The sequence below is a fragment of the Camarhynchus parvulus genome, chromosome 11, assembly GCF_901933205.1.
Source record: "Camarhynchus parvulus chromosome 11, STF_HiC, whole genome shotgun sequence".
NCBI lineage: Eukaryota > Metazoa > Chordata > Aves > Passeriformes > Thraupidae > Camarhynchus > Camarhynchus parvulus.
The window spans coordinates 7,306,910-7,325,793 of record NC_044581.1 but is presented as its reverse complement, the minus strand read 5'-3'; the positions used below and the strand labels follow the sequence as shown (position 1 = coordinate 7,325,793).

Genomic DNA, 18,884 nt, shown 5'->3' with positions numbered 1-18,884 from the left:
TTTCTCAGCCCCTTCTCCTTCCCCCTGTGGCTCATTGTTACCTGTCATAACCTCTTTGTCCTCTCTTTGCAGCCCCAAGTCAAGCACCCAGAGGCCACGAAAGCCAGACCATATCTTGAGGCACTTCTGGGACACTTGCAGCTCTCAGTGTGGCATCTTGCTGCTTTCAGGGCCACTCAGGAAGATCTCAGACACTGCAAGCTGAGGCAGGCTGGCATGTCCAGCCTTGTGGGAGAGGAACAACCCTGGGCAGAGATAGCCAGGAGGAAAAAGCTGCCCTGCCCGGTGGAGTTTTTCTTCATTCCTTGAAGGCCACAGAGACCTGCTGTGCGGGATTCAGGGCTGGAGGCAGCACCAGGGCAGCGCCGAGGTGGAGCTGTCGTGATGGATGATGTGACACCATTCCCAAATGCCTCTACCACAGGTGAGAGTGCCCAGAGCACTGGCAGAGGGGGATGCTGAGAAATGGTACCCACTGTGAGGAGCATCGCACCCAGTGTGGGGTTTAATCTGTGTCTGGCATGGCAGGAGCCACACTGGGACAGGAGGTGGCAGGAACATCTCCCAGGCTCCCATGGGGACAGGCAGATGCTGGCCCTGGTGCATTTACAGGAACAGGCAGCCTGTCTTTGCCAAGCACTGGTATTTCTGAGGCTTGCAGCTGGGGGACACATGGCTGCTGTACCCAGGACCTGCTCCTAGAGGGGAACAACCACCCTGCCTCTGACCCACGTCTGGGTCTGGCTAAACACCCCCAGGAGATGTTTGTAAAGGAGAGGTGAAGTGTGAGACAATTTTACTGTGCTGTGGCCTTGTGCTCGAGCCACTGCTCCTGTCCTTGAGCATGCAGCCTTGAGCCTGGCAGCAGTCCTTGCTCCTTCTGGAAAAGTCCCCCAGCTGTCCTGGTACAGAGGGGATCATGCTGTTCCCAGAGGGACAATGGTGCCTACAAGCCACAGGGCTGGCTGAGTGCTTGCCCCAGGCAGCAGGGTTTGGGTTGCAGGAGAAGGGATACTGTCTTGGCCAGGGAGGGAGTATCACATCATTCTGGCCTCTCAGGTTCAGGAACAAGAGATGCTGGCAGCATATCAGATCATTTTATTGCCACAGCGGCCGTGGGCCAGACCCAGTTCCCAGAGGGGGTCTGAGTCCAGCCCCTTGACCGCTCTAATACTGTTGAGAAGATGAACCTCGAGCCTTCAAGCTGAGTGCTGAGCATCCTCCATCCCGGTCACCATGGAGCAGCTCTGGGCATCACTCCCATTCTGCTCCCTGCACCTCTGGGAGCTGGAGGCCAGCAGGGAAAAGCGAGGTGAGGCCAAAGGCACAGAGTGTGCCTTTCCTGGGACTGCAGGGGCTGCCACCATGTCCTGCCCTGGGGCTGCTGGCAGTGGGGAGCAGCCAGAGCCCCCTCAAACCTCCATGCCAGGCACCCGTCCCAGGCCCAGGGCCTGCACCAGCTCCTCGGTGAGCCCGCTCTTCAGCGTCCGCCGCACTGCGGGAAGAGCAGAGTGTGGCACTGCCAGCACGAGCAGCACTGGCTGCCAGAGTCCCCACACATGGGGGCCTGCTCAGGCAGGGACAGGGTAATGGGGTGCACTGGCATGGACTGGTATCAGGGTGCATGGTGGGCTCAACATGGCAGGTCATGGGTGGCCCATGGGGAAGGAGCCAGACAGGGCATGGGAGCAAGGACACAAAGGACAAGGGACAGAGCACAGAGACATGGAGATGGAACAAGACAGCGATGGGGACAGAGATGAAAAGGAGTATGGGGATTGGGCAGAGCCTGGGAAGAGAGACGGGACAGGGCATGGCAAGAGAGACAAAGAGATGGGAAAGGGTAAGGAGATAGGGATACAGAGCTGGGAAAAAGCATCTGAGCAGGGACACAGACATGAAGATGGGACAGAATACAGGGACAGAGCGTGGAACAGAGATGGAACAGGGCATAAGGACACAGGGATGGGACTTACAGGACTTCCTATTGCCACGGGACCTCCTGCGCTCCTTGTTGGGGCAGGGTCGGGGATTGGGATTCTGTGTCACCGATTTCACCAGCTGGTCCATGATTTCATCTGAAGCATCATCAGGGGAGCTGGGAACATCCTCCTGGGCTGGAGAGCCCTGGGTCGGGGTGCCATGCCCTGTTCCTGCATGAGGACAATGAGGATGCTGGCACCAGTTGCTCCCAGCCAGCTGGGCATGTCTTGAGTTCCTCTGCCATCCTGCTCCTACCCTGGCTGGCTCGGCTGCGGCGGGCAGGGATATCTGTGAGGGAGGTCAGCAGAATCTTCATGCTCTCATGACCCGCTTCCATCTGCTCCCTGGGGCTGCTGGACACCACGGCAGGCGGCAGAACTGCCTCGGCAATGCCGGAGAATTTCTCAGTCTGAAATGGGAGGAGAGGTCAGTGTTGGGGACATGGGGGGCGTCACCTCCTGGTGGCACGCAGGCAAGCGTCCCTGTACCTCGGTGATGAGCCGGCCCCGGGTTTTGTTGCGCTCGCGGTGGGCGGCGCGTTTCTTCTGCTGCTGCAGCACGCGCTCCCGGCAGGTGCGGTACTCCAGGGCGAACTCCTGCAGCAGTTTGCAGATGGATGTCACCTTCACATCCCGCACCGTGCTCGCTGGGTACCCCAGGTACAGCAGGAAGGAGTGAAACCTACGGGAACATCCGTCACGGAGGGCCACCAACAGGACTGCAAGGTTCCTGCTGTGTCCCCAAGCCACCAACCTGTTGAGGACACGCCTGTGCACCACCTTCAGGACGATGATGCGCTGGGTGCTGTCCTTGAGGAACTCTGTCAGCTTGGTCTTCAGCACTGGCTTGGTCTCATGCTTGGCAATCACCTTTAGGTTGTGCCAGGAGGCCCTGCACCTCCGCTCCAGCTGCACCAGGCTGTTGGCCAGCTCTTCAAAGTCAATCTGGAAGAGTGAGGTGTCAGTCCTTAGCCATGCTGGTGTAGCTGGGCAGCCACAGGACCCACAGCCTCCCCCTGCCCAGGTGTCACCTGCCTTGCCTCACCTTGGCGGAGCGGGTGATGGAGGCAATTTCTGAGTAGAGGTCAGTGGTTTCTGGGAACTTCTCTACCACCATCTGGCAGAGATGGTAGAGCAGGGACTGCCGGTGCACTGTGTCCTTCACTTCCGAGACCTTCTCCAGGTAGCCGAGCTCAAAGCCTCTGCTCTGAAACCCAATGGACTCAGCAGGGACTCTCATCCCTACTCCAGCAGACCTCCAGTCTGCAGATCCACTGGGTCCCCACCAGCACCTCCCAGCTCCCCACAGACCCTTCTGGGTGCCCACAAACCATGGCTGGTCCTCACCCTGCTCCTCACCTGGGAACCATTCAAGAAGTTGCCCATCGCCAGCAGCGTGGCTAAGATGCACTTGAATGTGTGATTTCTGGCCAGCTGCTCCATGCCTACCTTCAGATCAAAGAGCGGCTCTGCGATCTCCTGGGTGAGGGGAGAAGCAGGGGTGAGATCCCTTGGCCACTCTCTCTCTTGGGAGCTTCAGCATTCACCCACGAGGACAACCACCTCCTGATCAATCCAAGCCCATGCTTGCCTTGGGGATCTGCAGCCCATCCCCAGCCATGCTGGGGCACCTCCCGTGTTTGGATATGACTGGTCCTCACCAGAAACATGCTTGGCTCAGTGCTTAGCACTGCTGGGGTGTCAGCAGTGGGAGGGCAGAGGGGAGATGGGGTACATGGCTCCGTACCTGCTCCAGGCTCTCATAGTCCAGCTTGAAGGCCCAGAGCTGGAGCCTGGCCGTGAGGTCACTGATGGAAGACAGGGAGAGCAGGAACTGCTCTGCAGAGCCCAAAGGCACATCAGGATTGGCCAACTGGGCCTCCTGGATCTTCTGTTTTTCCTCCTCAGTTGGGACCATGGTTAGGATTTTCTAGAGCAGGGAAAGAGGGATATGTCAGACTCCATATGTAGGATGTGTCACTCCAGGCATCATGGCATGGATGTCTCCCAGCCTGGGGAAATGACCTGCTGAGGACCTCAGAGGAGCTGAGCCTGCTTCTCTTGTGCTCACCTCAATCCCTTCTTTACTGACTGCAAACTCATCGAAGTTGAGCACGGCTGTCTTGATTATATGGACGGGTGGTAGCACAGTGAGGCCAATGTTGATGGCATTGCTCCTCTTGGGGTCCAACACCACCACCACCTTCTTCCCATCAATGGCTTTCTGCAAAGAGGACAGGATGGATGGGGATAGCCAGGCAAAGGGCTCACCTTCATGAACTTATGAACACAGGGAACCAAACACAGATGAGGCAGTGAGCCAAACCAAATCTGTGCACTGCCCATAATCATCCCCACTGAGCCTCCAGGCTTCTGGTGCCCATCCTTGAGATCGGGTAGGGATAACAGGCTCCCCACAGGAACCCACAGCCTTCCTCCCACCCCTCAATGCCCCTTGGCCAATGGATGCCAAGTGGTACCTTTGAGGTTGGCGCTTCCTTTGACCGTGACTCAAAGAGATGCTCCAGTTTCGCAGTATTGACCTCGACATTCTGCAGGGATGCCCAAAGTGTCCCCTGGCCAAACCTGCCAGTCCCCACAGTGCCATCCAGCTGCTTCAGCTCCTTCCAGAAGAGCTTCACTGTCCTCTTCTTCTTGGCCTCAGAGGGGCCATCTGTTGTTGAGGGACCTGGCAGCCCTGGTGCGGGTGGGCAGCCGGGGACTGCAGGAGGTGGAGGTGGTGGTGGTGGTGGTGGGCAACCAGGGAGGGCAGGAGGTGGAGGAGGTGGTGGTGGGCAACCAGGGAGGGCAGGAGGTGGAGGTGGTGGTGGTGGGCAACCAGGGAGGGCAGGAGGTGGTGGAGGGGGAGCCATGAATGTTCCAGCACTCATTGCTTCAATTCCAGGATGGAGGAAAGACCCATTGGTCATTGGCCCTGTGTCCAGGATGTCAAAATCTTCTTCTTCCCCCAAGTCAGTAAAGTCCATGTCCTTGATCTTCAGCTGCACAGGGATGGTCTCCAGGCGTTCCCATGTCAGCTCTGTGTCCTTTTTGATGGGCATCATCCCAGTGTTCTCCAGCTTCTGTGTGTGGGTCTCATCATCTATGCTGGACATGGCACGTACCAGCTTGGCATGGGCGCTGGCTACTGGCCCGTCTGGAGCCCTGCCACGGGGCCAGGCACTCTCCTGCTCCTGGCTGCTGCTTCCCTTGGTGTCCATCTCCACCTCACCCTGGATCTGGGGGGATAAAGGTATTTCATGGAACACCTTCTCCCTCCCTGACTCTGAGGAGCCCTTGGCATAGAGCATGTCCAGCATAAACTTGGTGTCAGAGGAGATGGTGCTGCAGGAGTCAGTGATGTCAGATCGAGCCAAACAAGACCCTGCAGGGAGAGAGGGAGAAGCTGGAATAATCTGCTTGGAGGGGGCAGGTGGTGCTGGCTCAGTGTAGAGTTGGAGTCCTGCTCTGCAGTGAGGTGTGCTCAGATGCCAGCATTTTGAGCAAGGAGGTACGACCAGCTCCTCCAATGTTCTGTGTCACAGATACAGGCATGGGATGAGGATTGAGGGGCCACTAATCCCCACCCAGGGACCCAGATGAGCTGGGAACACACACCCTGGCAGCACCTACTTATGCTGTGTGGCTCCATCCCGGGATCAGAGGTGCCATGGTCTCTTTCCCATGCAAGTGCAGTAGGATGCTCTAGTGTAGTATCGCTGAGGACATCGAGCCGTCCCTTGGCCATGGAAGAGATCTTCTCCTTCTGGGCTGCAGCCAGGTTCTCCAAAAAGCGAGCTCTGCAAGATGGGGTGGATGTTGGCCAAAAGCAAAGCAGGGATGGGGACAATAGGGACAACCAGCAAACCACGCCATGCCACACTGCACAGCAAGTCCCACAGCACAGAAACCTCCTGCGCTGGCCACACCTCATTGGGGACACCAAGGATTCAACCTCCTCTGAGCCCTGCAGAGAGAGGTGATGGCCCCACGGCTGTGCCAACAGGGTGCTGCTGTCACCAGTTGGTCACAACAGACCTGGTGCTCACTGCAACCCTCATCCAAAAGCTGCAAAACCCAGGAAGGCACCAAGGCAGAGACTTGAGGGCATGATCCTGCTCCTCACGCCCTGTGTGGCCAGAGCCCAGATACCTCCAGCCAGGTACCACTCCAAGGAAGCGCATGCCTGGAGACACACGCATGCCTCTACTTACTCAAACTTCTTCAAAATAGGCTTGTCCCCATGCAAGGAGGGGGCATCCTCCCGCCTGAGGGAAAACAGGGGTTAGCCCCCACTGCTGGCAGTCCCCCCGGGGCTTGTGCATCCTGCACACACCCACCTGGCAGCCCTCCAGCATGAAACCCTTGCCCCATGGTCCCAGGGTTCACAGGGAGCCAGGAGAGGCCTGGCAAGTCCCCTCTGGCCCAGGCACCACATGGCATCGGGTGCTGGAGAGATGGGACATTGTCCATCACCTGGAGTGGGCTGTGCCACCCCCAGCAAGGACACCTCACCCCAAAGCAGGGATCAGAGCATGCCACATCCTGTGGGGTGATGGGGAGGGGGTTGGGGTCCCACAGGTAGGACTTGAAGGGGAGAGGCAATGGATGGGGGCAGCAAGGTGAGTGCAAGTGACTGCTCCCCCAGAGCATCATAGGATAGGGCAAGGGAGAATTAATAGGACATTAAGCTGAAAGAGAGTAGGTTTAAATTGGGTATTAGGAAGAAATTCTTCCCTGTGAGGGTGGTGAGACACTGGCATAGGTTGCCCAGAGAAGCTGTGGATGCCCCATCCCTGTAAGACCAGGCTGAATGCTTTAAGCAATCTAGTGGAAGCATTGGAACTAGATGATTTTTAAGATCCCTTTCAACCCAAACTATTCCAGGTGCTATGATTCTATGATCATGCTGGGAGGGAGCATGCACATGCAGAGCCAGGCACTTACCAGACAGGGGCAGTTTGGTGCAGCCTGCAAAAGGAAAGACAGAAAGAGTGGGCAGAGGAGAGGGCAAGCGTGGGCAGAGAGGAGAATGAGGAGCTGGAGCAGAGCTGTGCATGCCCAAAGGATGCCTTGGAGCCCTTGGCCAGACCCTTTGATACCTGCTGCCCCCTCATACATCTCTCCAGCTCCAGTGCCCTCCCAGACTGTTTCCCCAAGGGCAAAGGCAGAGTGTGCCCTGGGATGGACACACCTCATGCTCCTGGGAGCCCACCCTGCTGCCCTGGGGGACCTCCATGCCCCCAGCCCCCCCTGCTCCTCACTTGTAGACGCTGCGCTCTCCTGGGCCCAGGGGCTGCTCCTTCTCAGCCGGGGGGGAGGCCAGGGCCAGCCGCACGCTGGATGTGCTGTTGTAGATGCTGGTGGGACAGGGTCTGGAAGAAGTTGACAGGGACTGAGAGCAGGTCCCACAGGACTGCTCTCCACCCTCACACCAGCAATGGATCCAAGTGCTGCTTATGCGGCATCTCGGTGTCTTCACCATCCCAGGATCATCCCCACCACAGACCACCTCCAGCTGCACTTACTCTGCTGGGCTGCTTGGTGCAGGGATAGGTGGGGTGTCCTCAGCTGGGGGCTCCTTTGGAGTGTCAGGAGACCCCAGCAGTGGCTGGGCATCGGCACTGGGATCCTGGGAGCCACCCTGGGATCTCCACCCACGCCGGCCCTCGTCTGTCCTCCTCCGCTCTTTGCGTCCCCCTGAGGGCGGCTCTTCCACATCATCCTCCAGCTTGAGAGCACTCTGTGGAGGGACCAGGGGCATGGCACCGGGCACAGCAGCATCCCTGCCACCCCATGCACTCACCCTCCCTGCTGGAGGCAGGTGGCACATGGCCAGATCCTGCTGGAGCCCCGCTCACCTCATAGATTGTGAACTGCTGCTTCAAGTCGAGGTCGGTGCCCTTGCTGCCCAGGTACTGCTGCACCACCTGCTCCATGCCCTGCTGCTCCAGGCAGTCGGTCACATCATAGAAGGTGTCCTGGTCTGGGAGGGCTGCCAGCGTCTGGGCAGAATCAGAGGGATGCTGCTGGCACTGTGGTGACCCACACTGAGCCCCAGCAGTGTGGCACCACGGGGACACCCCCACAGACCTTGTTGATCAGTGTCATGGTGAACACCAGCAGCTCCGTGTCAGCCCCGTTGCGCTGCTCTAGGATGGCCATTAAGTTGGACCACGGACAGGCACCTGGGAAAAGAGGCATGAACAGGTGACATGCAGGCTGGGAGGGGACACTGTCCCCCAGCAGGGACCTTGCAGGAGGCTGGAGCTGCGCTCACCTCTCGCCTGGTCCACGGCATTGACGGCGCGGATGAGCAGCAAGGCGTTGGGCTCTGTGTACTCCACAAACACCAGGAGCAGCTTCAGTGCCATCTTCACCACCAGGCGAAACTGGGACAAGGGATGGCAGATGGGACAGCAGCAGTGACAGGGGCCTGCCAGCATGCTGCTGGAGCACTGTGGGGTGGCTGTGCCCATGCCCCAGGACTGGGAGCTTTGTCGTGGGGCCAGGGACCTGCAGCTGTGAGGCTGATGGCTGAGAGGCACTGGGAAGGGACCTGGAGCAGGAGTGTCTTACTCAAGCTCTGTGCCTGGGAATGTGGTCACATCAGGATAGGGAGGTCTGCAGATCCTGGGTGGCTTCCAGAAGGCTGGGAGCAGGACCCAACACAAGCAAAGGTACCAGGGTACCAAGCCCAGAGGCAGAGAGTGAAGCACATCCTCTGAGGGATAGTTCAAGGGGACAAGCAGGGAAGGGGATGCAGTGGAGGGCACAGGCAGCCCCCCAAGAGCAACAGGCACTCACTGGGCTTCCTGACAGCGTGTACAGCCACTGGACAGTCTCGTTGTGGTTGATGACACCCAGCATCCCATCCACGAAGAGCATGATCTGGCTCAAGGCTGCAAGGCAGAGTGGGCAGGCTGATGCTGCAGCAGGCAGGGGTTGGGAATTCCCATTCCTGCACAGCATCACTGCAGCAAGGGCAATGTCTGCTGGGAAGGCAGAGTAGCCCTGGCAGACTTTGTGGCTTGCCCGCCCTGAGTGCCAGCCTTCGTCCCTGGGGACAAGCACAGAATCCTGGAATGCTTTGGGTTGGAAGGGACCTTAAAGACCCATTCCAACTCCCCTGCCACAGGCAGGGACACCTTTCATTAGACCAGGTTGCATAAAAGACCCATCCAACCTGGCCTTGAACACTTCCAGGGATGGGGCATCCACAGCTTCTTTAGGGAACCTGCTCCAGAGGTGCCCTGTGCCCAAATACCAACCCCGGAGGATGTAATTCTGGTAGTTCTGGTCAGCCTCTGTCCCCACTTTGATCAGGCATGTCAACCCCTCCAGGTTCACAAACTCTGGCACCAGGTCCTTGTCCTCCTGTGGGGAGAAGGCCAAGTGTTACTGCAGTGTGGCAGCCAGCCCTGGGGGAGCCCCTGTCCCCCACCGCACCAGCATCACCTCACCTGGAAGAGCTGCTTCAGGGAGAAGAGGGACCTCCGCAACGCGGGCCCCCGTGAGTTGTACAGCTTCTCTGGGAGGAGAGATGTGGTGTGAGTGGCTCATTGCTGAACTGGGGCTCCCAAACACTCCCAGCTTCCTGGGAAAGCCCCTCATCCTGACTTATCCTGATCCTGATCTCCGTGCCATCACCCCAGCATTGCCCTGGCTGTGGGACACACTGGCTGGGAGCAGCTGCTCTACCACAACTACATATTTCAGCCCTTCCACTTTCCTATTTCCTTTTTTTTTGCCCTCTTTTTCTGACCAGCAATGACACAAATATCCCCTCTGGTTTCCTTTGCAGAACCTAAACAGGAACACAGGCAAGAGCTTGAGCTACTTTTAGCCATCCCTCCCTGGGCACAGCCATGCCATGGTTCCAAAGCTCCCAGCAGCCCCAGAGCTTGGGAAAAAATACAGGACGGGGATCGGAAAGCCAGTAGTGTGACACAGGTTGCTCAGGGACAGGACTGTCACTGGGGTGGAGACTATGTGCTTATGGGGGTGTGCCTGCAGGCAGGAGCCAGCGTGGAGCAGCCAGGGCATTGGGAAGCTGGAAGGCCCCATGAAGACACCAAGGCCATTGGGAACCAGCACTTCCCACGTGCAAAAACTGAGTTAGCCACACATCCCAACTTATTTGGGTCAGGCTTAGAGCTGCAACAAGCCAAAAACAAGATGTCCAAGTAGTCCTCCAGATATGCCCTGTAAAACACAGTGTCCCGGCAGCCTCCTCCACTTGCTTATCAGCTTGTCAGATCTGGGAGGGAAGGCAGAGCTGCTGGGAGGAAAAGCAGAAGAGCTCAGAGCTCAGACAGAGCCTGGGAACTGCTGGCAAAGAGCACGACCATGACCCTGACCCTGGGCTTCCTGCCCCTTCCTGCATGGTTCAGCTGCAGCCCTGCACAGTCAGCTGATGCCCATCTGGCATCACTCTGCTCAGTGCTTGTTTTCCCCCTGCCAAAGACAAAAAAAAGGCTCAAGACTCCTGAATATTTTGCAGGACCTCAGAGCAGGCTGCCTGAACCATGGCAGCACTTTCTGCTGCGCAAGAGCCCTTTGTTTATGTCTTCACAGCTATATTTAGAGCTTGCCTGAGTGACCCAGAATAACTGCAGTGGGTGGTGGGCTCCCAGCCCAAGAGGCAGAAGTCCTGATCTCTGAGGATGGAGGGGATTAACCCAATGGATACCCCACGAGATCCCCGGATCTCTGGGAGGGGTTATGGGGTGGAAGCAGCCCTCTCCATCACAAAACCCTGGCCAGAGCTGACTGCAGAGGCCAAACCTCCCCCATGCAGGGCAGTGGAGCTGCTGGACCAGGCTGGAGGAGGGAGCAGCCCCGACTCACCGATGATGGCGTGGACTCGGACGGAGAGCTGCGTGCGCAGGATCAGCGTCGGTCGTCTCCCCTTCCTAAGGTGAAGAAAATGTGCTGTGAGTGCTGCAGTGGGATCACCCCAGCCCCTGGCTCCTTGCCCATGGTGTGCACACACCTGTGGGGTCCCTGTGTCCACACAGGGCTCAGGTGCCCCATGTGCCCTACCTGACCTCCTCATAGAAACCCTCCAGATCATCCTTCTGTTCCAGCAGGGATAAGTCAAGGTCCAGGTAGTGTCCAGAGGGTGAGACCTGCAGCGTGCAGTCCTCCAGCTGGGGATGCAGACAGCAAGGCTGAGTGCCCATGCCCAACACAGCCCTACAGGCTCCCAAAGCATTCCCAGGTCACCCTCCCACCAACACCAAACTCAGTTGGCAGACACATCCTGCAGTGGGGTGGCATGTCCCACCTGTCCCCAGCCACTGGCTCTTCAGGGAGATGTCCCAGCACCTTCTGCCTCAGCCTGGTGCTGATTGTGGAGAAACATGGAGCCCCAGGCTGGAAAAGGCTGAGTGAGGGCGGTCCTGCCAGCACTGAGCTCCTTGGCAATGCCTGGGTGGGAACCATGGCAAGAGGTTGATTGGCTCCCTGGGGCTCCCCTTAGTCAGCAGGGGCTCAGCTGGGGCAGGATCCATCTCCTCCCAAGGCTGGCAAATTGCCCCTGCCTGCAGGGACTGGGTTTGAGGGAACTGTTGGGCACTCAGCCCAGGCAGGGACCCCCCAAAGCAGTGCAAATCCCTGGGATGTGCCCTGGCTGACACACCCTCTGACTCAGCCCAGAGCCACGTGGCATCTTCGATCAGAATTTGGATAAGCACAGCTCTGAGACAAGGCTGGGGCAAGGGGCACCTTCCCAGAAGGTCCATGCACAGCACCCATGGTGCACGGCACCCACAAAGTCCTGAGGTACCCTGGAGCCAGCAGCACCCCACAGCACCCAGGCAGGTCCTCTGGGACACGGCAATTCACCCTCCAGGCACGAGCAGAAGCAGAGGGAGGGCAGTGCCAGCACCCTGCCTCCCCTGCACATCTGGATCTGTTCCTAAAGCACTTGCAACTCCTGTGCCCCACCCTCTCCCTGCTCAACCCATCTCCAAGGAACACATCTGCAGGGCAGGAACTGAGGACGGGGGATAAAACCCCATTATTAAAGCTGCTCTTGTGCAAACAAGAGCAAGCAGCAATAGGGGAGAGAAGTGGGGATCCATCAGCCATCTAAAACCTCACCTCAATTTCAACCCCAAATTGCAAAAGCTTCAAGCACAGTCCTGTGGCTGAGGAGCTCAGATGGGAACAGCCACAACTGCTCTGCCTTTCCCATCAATGCCTTTCCCCACTGTGGCCCTGGAGATCCCACAGCTGTACTGGGTATGGCTCCTGTGTTTCACTGGGGTTCCTTTCCATGACATTCCCATCTCCTTGCATCCCAGCATTGGGCACAAGCTCACACATATGAATTCACTGTGAGTGTGACTTTAATACCACAGGGTAAAGTCAAATGACACATTAATTGAAGTAATCAACATGGGCAATTTGGCAGGGCACTGTTGTTGGGCTGGACATTGCTGGCCACGCCAGCCAGCCATGGCAATGTGCAGCAAACACAGGCTTGGCAAACACAGCACCTGGCACTGGGCAGGTACTCCTGGCTGCCAGCTCTGCCTTCACAGCGTGAGTCCCTGACACTGACCCCACACAGGGTTTGCTCACTGGGGAATGCTTCAATTCCTCCACTGGGACAGGCTGTCCTGCATCCCTGCATCCAACCAGCCAATTCCTGCATGCTCCTGGGCATCCTCCCAGACATGTCTGTATCCTCCTGGCCACCCCTGCATCCCCACTGGCACCTCTGCCAGCCTCCTGGGCATCCCTCAGGCATCCCCGCATCCACCCAGGCACTCTAAGTCAGCAAAGAGCAAACCACCCCAGTAAAATAGCCTTGCCTTCTCTGGGCTGCCACAGCCCCAGCAAGCCAGAGTTAACATCCCCAGCTCCTCTGGGGCTGGTGACATGTCCCAGCTGTGGGGAGAGGCCAAGCCCTTGGGAGCTGACCCCGCGTATTTCCCGTGTGAGCTTGGCAATGTTTCCCACTAGGGATGCTCCAGGCCCTGGGCCCTGGCTTGGCTGTGGCCTCCCTGGGGATGGGGAGAGGCTGTCCCAGGCTCCTGCAGCCCTGCCAAAAATCCTGGGCAGCACTTCCACACCAGGGAGCAGCAGCTGCCCCAGGGCCAGGGGTTATTCAGACAAGGGGTTTATACCCTGGAGGATCAAGCTGGGGTCTCAGTGTCATGGTGCTGGGGGCAGCAAGTTGGGGTCACAGGTTACTGACAGCTCCCAGTGCAGTGTGGCTCTGATTCATCTGTCTCCTGCCTCATAAACCATTACAAAATGAGCCAGACTTTGAGGGCAATGGGGACTTGAGGGCAAAGCAGAGCTGGGAGAGGAGAGTGTCCCACGCTCACACATCCAGCCTGTGGCTCCTGGGAGTCCCAGCCACCCTGCAGCAGGATGGATGTCCTTCACCCATTCACAGTGAGGTTCTGGGGTTTTGCTGAGGACAGGATGCTTGTGCCAGCCCTGATGTGGAACAAGGAGCCACAACCTGGAAAAGGATTCTGTCTGTGTTGAGTGCCCCATCCCTGGAAGTGTTCAAGGCCAGGTTGGATGGGACTTGGAACAAGAGGTCTAATGGAAGGTGTTCCTGCCCATGGCAGTGGGGTGGAACAAGATGATTCCTTTAAGTCCCTTCAAATCCAAACCATTCCAGGATTCAATGGGGGTGTGATGGAAACCTCTTCACCTCCAATATGGAGACATCATCCATGCACAGACGAACTCACACTCCCCACCACAGCATAACATTTTCCTGCTCACCCCTATCACAGCATCCCCACATGCTCCAAGGCCAGGCAACAAATATCCTCTTTATCTGCCAGCAAAGGAAACACTTGTACCACTTTTACCCCCTTTATAACACTTTCTTTTTGCAGTAACCACAATTTCTCAGCATTGCTGCAGCTCTTCTAGAAAGGCTGTGGGGAAACTACAGGAAAAATATATTATTTAAATATAGTAGGCAGCAGTTAAACACAAGGCACTGACAGGTCAGAAAGCACGGGCATCACCAGCTGCTGCTCTTCCTCTCAAAACACACAGGGGCTGATGGTTTGTAGAGTTACACGAGCCACAGGGCCCACCCCAACCTCAACCCCATCCCAACCTCAAACCCCAGCCAAGCACATTCACCACAGTTTAGTTGCAGAGTTAAGAGGGGTGTCCTTTGCCAGGGCACCCTGGTGTTTGTCCACTCCTGCATGATGGATAGCAGCAAGTGGATGAGAACACTGCCACTGCCTTATCATGGGGGCAGGAAATAATACCCAAGCCACGAGGGATCTCTGGAGGTCACCCAGAGTCGGCCCAGAAGTGCAAACTTGCTTCCCTCTGGAAGCTCCTCCAGCTGGGCTCATTGCTCATTAACAGATCTCTTGCTGTTCATCAACAGACGTGTGGCAGCGGGAGCAGCCCAGTCCCAGGCAGCAGCTGGTGTCCTGGAAAAGCCATGGCACAAGTGCCTGGCTGCAGCTCCCTTCCTGGGATCCATGCAAGGATGGTACTGGGAGCTGGGGAGTGCTGGGGGCTGCTGAGCACCAACACTCAGTGCTGCTGACCCCTCCTCACTGCTTTCGTACCATCCAGGGGTGAAGTGGGGCAAAGACCCTCACCAAAGCCCTCCTCAAGCCTGTTAGGAAACAGAGGGCAACAGGGCTGTGGGATGGGGATTGCTCACTTCACACACAGAGATTGCCCCACCGGCACCTCTATGGAGTACAAGAGCTCTCAGCAAGTTTATGGCACTAAGGCCAGTGAACTGTTTGCTCTTCCCAGATTTCCGGGGGAGGAAGGAGAATGCAAAACTCTAGCCTGATGGGTTTTGCAATTGTTTGGAAAAATCCCCAGATTCAGAGGTGAGACAATGCTCAAGGGAGCCACAGGGGTGTTTGGGGACTTAAAGGACAGCCAAAAAAACCTGCCCTGTCAAAACCTGCCTGCAGAGGTTCAGAGAATGGCCACGCCCTGCCCAAGCATCACCCAAGGGTACTAGAAAAATGCTGGAAATCGGAGAAGATAGTATCAGCCTGGAGGCAAACAATGCAGCAGCAGCAAACAAAGCAGGAAGGTATTTCCAAGCACAAACACTTCCCGGAGAGCATGAAAAAGTCATCAGTGACAGGTCCTGTTCAGGGAGAGGAAGCACCAAGGGTGTCATGGGGCAGGACAGGCTATTCAAGGCAGTGGTGCTTGCACCAAAAACCTCTTGCTCATCATCTCTAAGCTGTTCCCAGCACAGGGAGCTGCTTAGCTGGGCCCAGCAAGGGTAGGGCTCAGCTGCTCTGCCATGGCAGCTCATCCCCTGGGTGCCTGTGGCTCAATCTTTCTCCAACTATGAGGGTACCCCAGCCCAGCTCCCTCCTGGCTGCTGAACCCTCTTCCAGTGCTCTGCAGGTCCAGGCATGCTGCCCAGCAGGACAAACCTGGCACCAGGCATTCCCAGTTGAATTTTTTTACAGCCAGTTCCTTGGGAAAAATCCGACTGTTCATTTACTAATTTTAGGGCGGTGACTAATGGAGCTGAGTGCTACCTGGCACAAAAGGCACCAGGGGAGGCTTTGGCTGGTCATGCCAGGGGAACGACATCTGCATGGTTCCAAGGGTGCCAGCTCTGAATTTCAGCTGAGCTGGGTGGCTTGGGAGACTGAGCTCACTCCACAGGCTGTAAATCCCAGTGCAGGAGGCTCCCAATGAACACATTTGCTCATGCAAATCCCAGCCAGCATCCCAGCTTGTCAGGTGGGACATTCTGCAGCCCTTGCTGCCTCAGAGAGCACTGTGTGATAAAGGCAGCATGGTTTATAACCTATATAATCCAGACATCTGGTTTATAGACCCAGAACAGGATCCAGGCCGTTCACCTGTGATTTCACCAAGGGTCGTGGGATGATACAGGGAAACTACAGGAAAAAAATATCCAGAGCTTGGATTAGGTAGAGAACAGAGCATGAAATGCCAGAATCAACACAATTCTGCTGGGCACAGGAGCTCCTTGCAACGCTCCCGCCCTCGGGAACGCAGTGTCCAGTGTCCCCTCCCCCTGCCACTGCCCCGTGCCACCATGGCAGCACTCCGGGCTGGCGATCCCGTTACAGCCAGCTCCTGCCCAGGGAGCACAGCACACGCATGAAATTTGAGTTTGCTCCATTCGTCATGTCTCCAGGCTGTTTGTTCCCAAACAAACTCCCTTTAGTCACCGCCTAAAAATCCCATGACGGCGACATGAGACGCTGCTTCTTTGCTCCAAGAAAAATGAAAAGGGGAATAAATGGGAGGGGTTTTTTTTGGTGCAGGCAAAGGTCTCAAAGTGATCCCCTCTCCCCTGGAAGGCCAGCAAGCTCAGTGTCGGGCACACCGAGCTGAATTTCCCCTCCTGCTGCTCCATCTCTCCGCTCTAGCTCTGAGCAGAGCTCCCCCAGCCAGCGGGGGCTCCTGCCTCCCTTCCCTGCACTCCTGTGGTGCTGCGAGACGGAGATGCTCAGCTATTGCCGAGCTCTGCTGGGTCCCACGTTCCTGATGAAGAAAACAAGCCTGTCCCCATCCTGAGAAGGATGCTCCGAGAGCATCACGTCCACAGGAGATACGCAGGGAGGGTGCCCTGTCTCCCGTGTCTCCTCCACTTCCCAACCCAAGCCAGACTTGAGGACACACAAACAAGACACGGTGCCCCGCTTCACGTTCGGCCTCCTGCCTTCCTCCCAGCTGAAGGAAATTGCTCAGCGTGCATTTCCGTACTACTCTCCGCTGACAAAGCTGCTGCCGGACCGGTGAGATGAGGGGCTGGCGGCCCTCCGCCCCCACCATCCCCGCCCCAAGCTCCAGGTGCTGCAGAAAGGAGCGCGGGAAGGGTCCCAGGCGGAGCCGGTGCGCTCCGCTCCCGGCGTGGAAGTGCGAGGCCGGTGGGGAGCACGCTGCCTGCCTCAGCCCCAACCACATGGGAAAGGACTCCTGCCCTCATCCTCCTTCCCGCTGCCAGGGCTCCTGCCTGCTCCGAGCAGCACATCCTCTTCCTCCTGCCGACTCATTGGGGCCGGCCGAGGCTGGCATCTCCCGCAGGGGCTCACAAACCCCGCCGTGACTCACGCCGGCAGCGCTGCCGGGGACACACCGTCCGGTCCCTCGCCCCCCGGTCCCCTCCAGCCAGCCATCCCCACCCCCTGCCCCGCACGGTGCCTTCCCCGCCGTCCCCGTCCCTGCTCACCGGCAGCGGGGCCCCGACCAGGCGGTGCAGCGCGGGCAGCTGCGCCCCCAGGGCCAGCGCCTCCTCCACGGCGTAAACCGGGGCTCGTCGGGGCTCCGGGAAGCTGCCGAAGGCGAAGGGATCCGCGTCCTCCAGGTACTGCACCCGGCATGGCACCGTCGCCTCCGCCGCCTCCACCAGCGCCATGGCCCCGCCGCCGCCGCGGCCCCGTGCGACGCCCGGGGCGGACACGGGCTCGGCCCGGCCCCTCCGCCCTCCCCGTCCCGGGAGAGGCCGCTCCGTGCTCGGTGCTCGGCGCGCCCTCCCGCGGCCCATCCAGGGAGGATGCTCCGGGCGCCGGGATGCTCCAGGCTCTGGGGGGCTCCACTGGAACGCTCTGGCATCAGGGATGCTCCAGGATGGATGCCCCAGGCTCTGGGTGGCTCCACTGGAATGCTCTGGCATCAGGGGTGCTCCAGGATGGATGCTTCGGGCTCTGGGGGGCTCCATCAGGGCCCTGGTATCCAGGATCTCCAGACCCCAGGTTGCTCTGGTGTCAGGGGTGCTCCAGGCCCTGTGGGGCACCACTGGGATGTTCCAGGATGCTCCAGGCCCCATGAGGTTCCGGGCTGCTCCAGGTGGGTCGGCTCAGCCCAGGTGAACTGGAGCATGGATGGGCAGCTAGGCTCCATCTCCCTGTCCTGGGGCAGGGGGGAAGCAGCACAAGGATGAGCTTCCTGGATCCAGGGGTGCTGTGGTGCCTCTCTGGAACTGGGGCATACTGAGCTCAAACTGCAAAGCAAAGCTTGTGTAAAACCCGTTTGACTTTCTTTTTGACAGATTACCTGGACAATGACAATGATCAGACGTGATGGAGTGGTGGGCAGGGAGCTTTCCCCTTGCTCCTGCCTCCAGCCTGCATTCCCCAGCCATTGGCTTCTGCTGGCAAACATTTGCAGCACATTTGTACCCAGGCAGAGAGATGAGAAAAGGCGATGCCACCGAGGCTCCCAAGGAAGTGTCCTGTGGCCCATTCCTACCTGGCCAGTGGGCTCAGGCTGGCACTCAGCACCTGAGAGTGCCCATGCCACAGGCGCTACAGACAGAGGTCTCACTCTGGCTAAGGTGTCCTGTCCTGTCCTGCAGGGACACAGGTCAGAGCTGGCTCTCCATGGAGCACTCTGCCAGTGTCCCTTCTTGCCCCCTGCCCAGCATCCCACCTCTCTGGGCTGCTTGGGCACAGCTCACTGCCCACCCAGGATATGGAGTGTGAATCTCCTGGATTGGGAGCCTCAGGGATGGGGGGTGGGAGGTGGGGCACCTCCCAGGGCATGGTGGATGGCCTAATCAGCAAGCAGGAGATTTTAGGAGTATCTGAGAGGGGCTGAGGAGGGAAAGGGGAGGCAGAAATTTTGGGGCCCCCCACCATGGGTGTTCCTAGGCTGGTGCTCTAGCAGCACCTGGGGCAGGGCTGGATGGTTTCAGCTGGGAAGGGGCTGGCTGGGAGGAGGGAGGGGGATTTGGTGGGTGCGTGAGGACTAAGCCAGGCTGGGGAGACTCAGACAAAGCAGAGGCACGGGGGGAGGGCATGGGGGACTAGGGCGATGCAGGTGGCACCGGGACGGTTGCGGAGAGGACTGAGAGGTGACAGGGGACTCGCATGGGGCGGGGGGCTCCGGGAGCGTGCAGATGAGCTGGGATGGAGGGGGAGGGAATGCAAGGGGTGAGTA

The 18,884-nt window shown here is 58.3% G+C and overlaps 1 protein-coding gene across 2 annotated transcripts; it reads right to left on the bottom strand.

Moving 5' to 3' along the window:
- Positions 1–1,086: 1,086 nt before the first annotated feature.
- Positions 1,087–17,405, bottom strand: FHOD1 (formin homology 2 domain containing 1). 2 transcript variants are annotated; one of them, XM_030955896.1, is made up of 22 exons: positions 17,176–17,405; positions 11,028–11,134; positions 10,833–10,897; positions 9,446–9,513; positions 9,254–9,359; positions 8,790–8,884; positions 8,263–8,374; positions 8,076–8,170; positions 7,844–7,987; positions 7,511–7,725; positions 7,247–7,357; positions 5,616–5,782; positions 4,463–5,367; positions 4,054–4,206; positions 3,730–3,912; positions 3,342–3,461; positions 3,028–3,189; positions 2,737–2,927; positions 2,472–2,664; positions 2,239–2,392; positions 1,977–2,153; positions 1,087–1,495 (listed from the first exon to the last, which is right to left on the bottom strand). In XM_030955896.1, the coding sequence occupies exons 1-22, from the start codon at positions 17,359–17,361 to the stop codon at positions 1,413–1,415; spliced, it is 3,792 nt and encodes a 1,263-aa protein (XP_030811756.1). In that variant the 5' UTR covers positions 17,362–17,405; the 3' UTR covers positions 1,087–1,412. The 2 variants fall into 2 exon arrangements, with proteins under 2 accessions (XP_030811756.1, XP_030811757.1); XM_030955897.1 differs by having other exon boundaries at positions 11,033–11,134; positions 17,176–17,306.
- Between the last annotated feature and the right edge of the window lie 1,479 nt (positions 17,406–18,884).

Bases quoted from the DNA above. Each gene is read 5' to 3' on its own strand.
- FHOD1 (XM_030955896.1), bottom strand. From the start codon at position 17,361: ATGGCGCTGGTGGAGGCGGCGGAGGCGACGGTGCCATGCCGGGTGCAG. The intron at 4,207-4,462 runs GTACCACTTGGC...TCCTCTTTGCAG, and splicing joins AGGAAGCGCCAACCTCAAAG to AAAGCCATTGATGGGAAGAA. The intron at 2,393-2,471 runs GTACAGGGACGC...CTCCCATTTCAG, and splicing joins GGGGCCGGCTCATCACCGAG to ACTGAGAAATTCTCCGGCAT.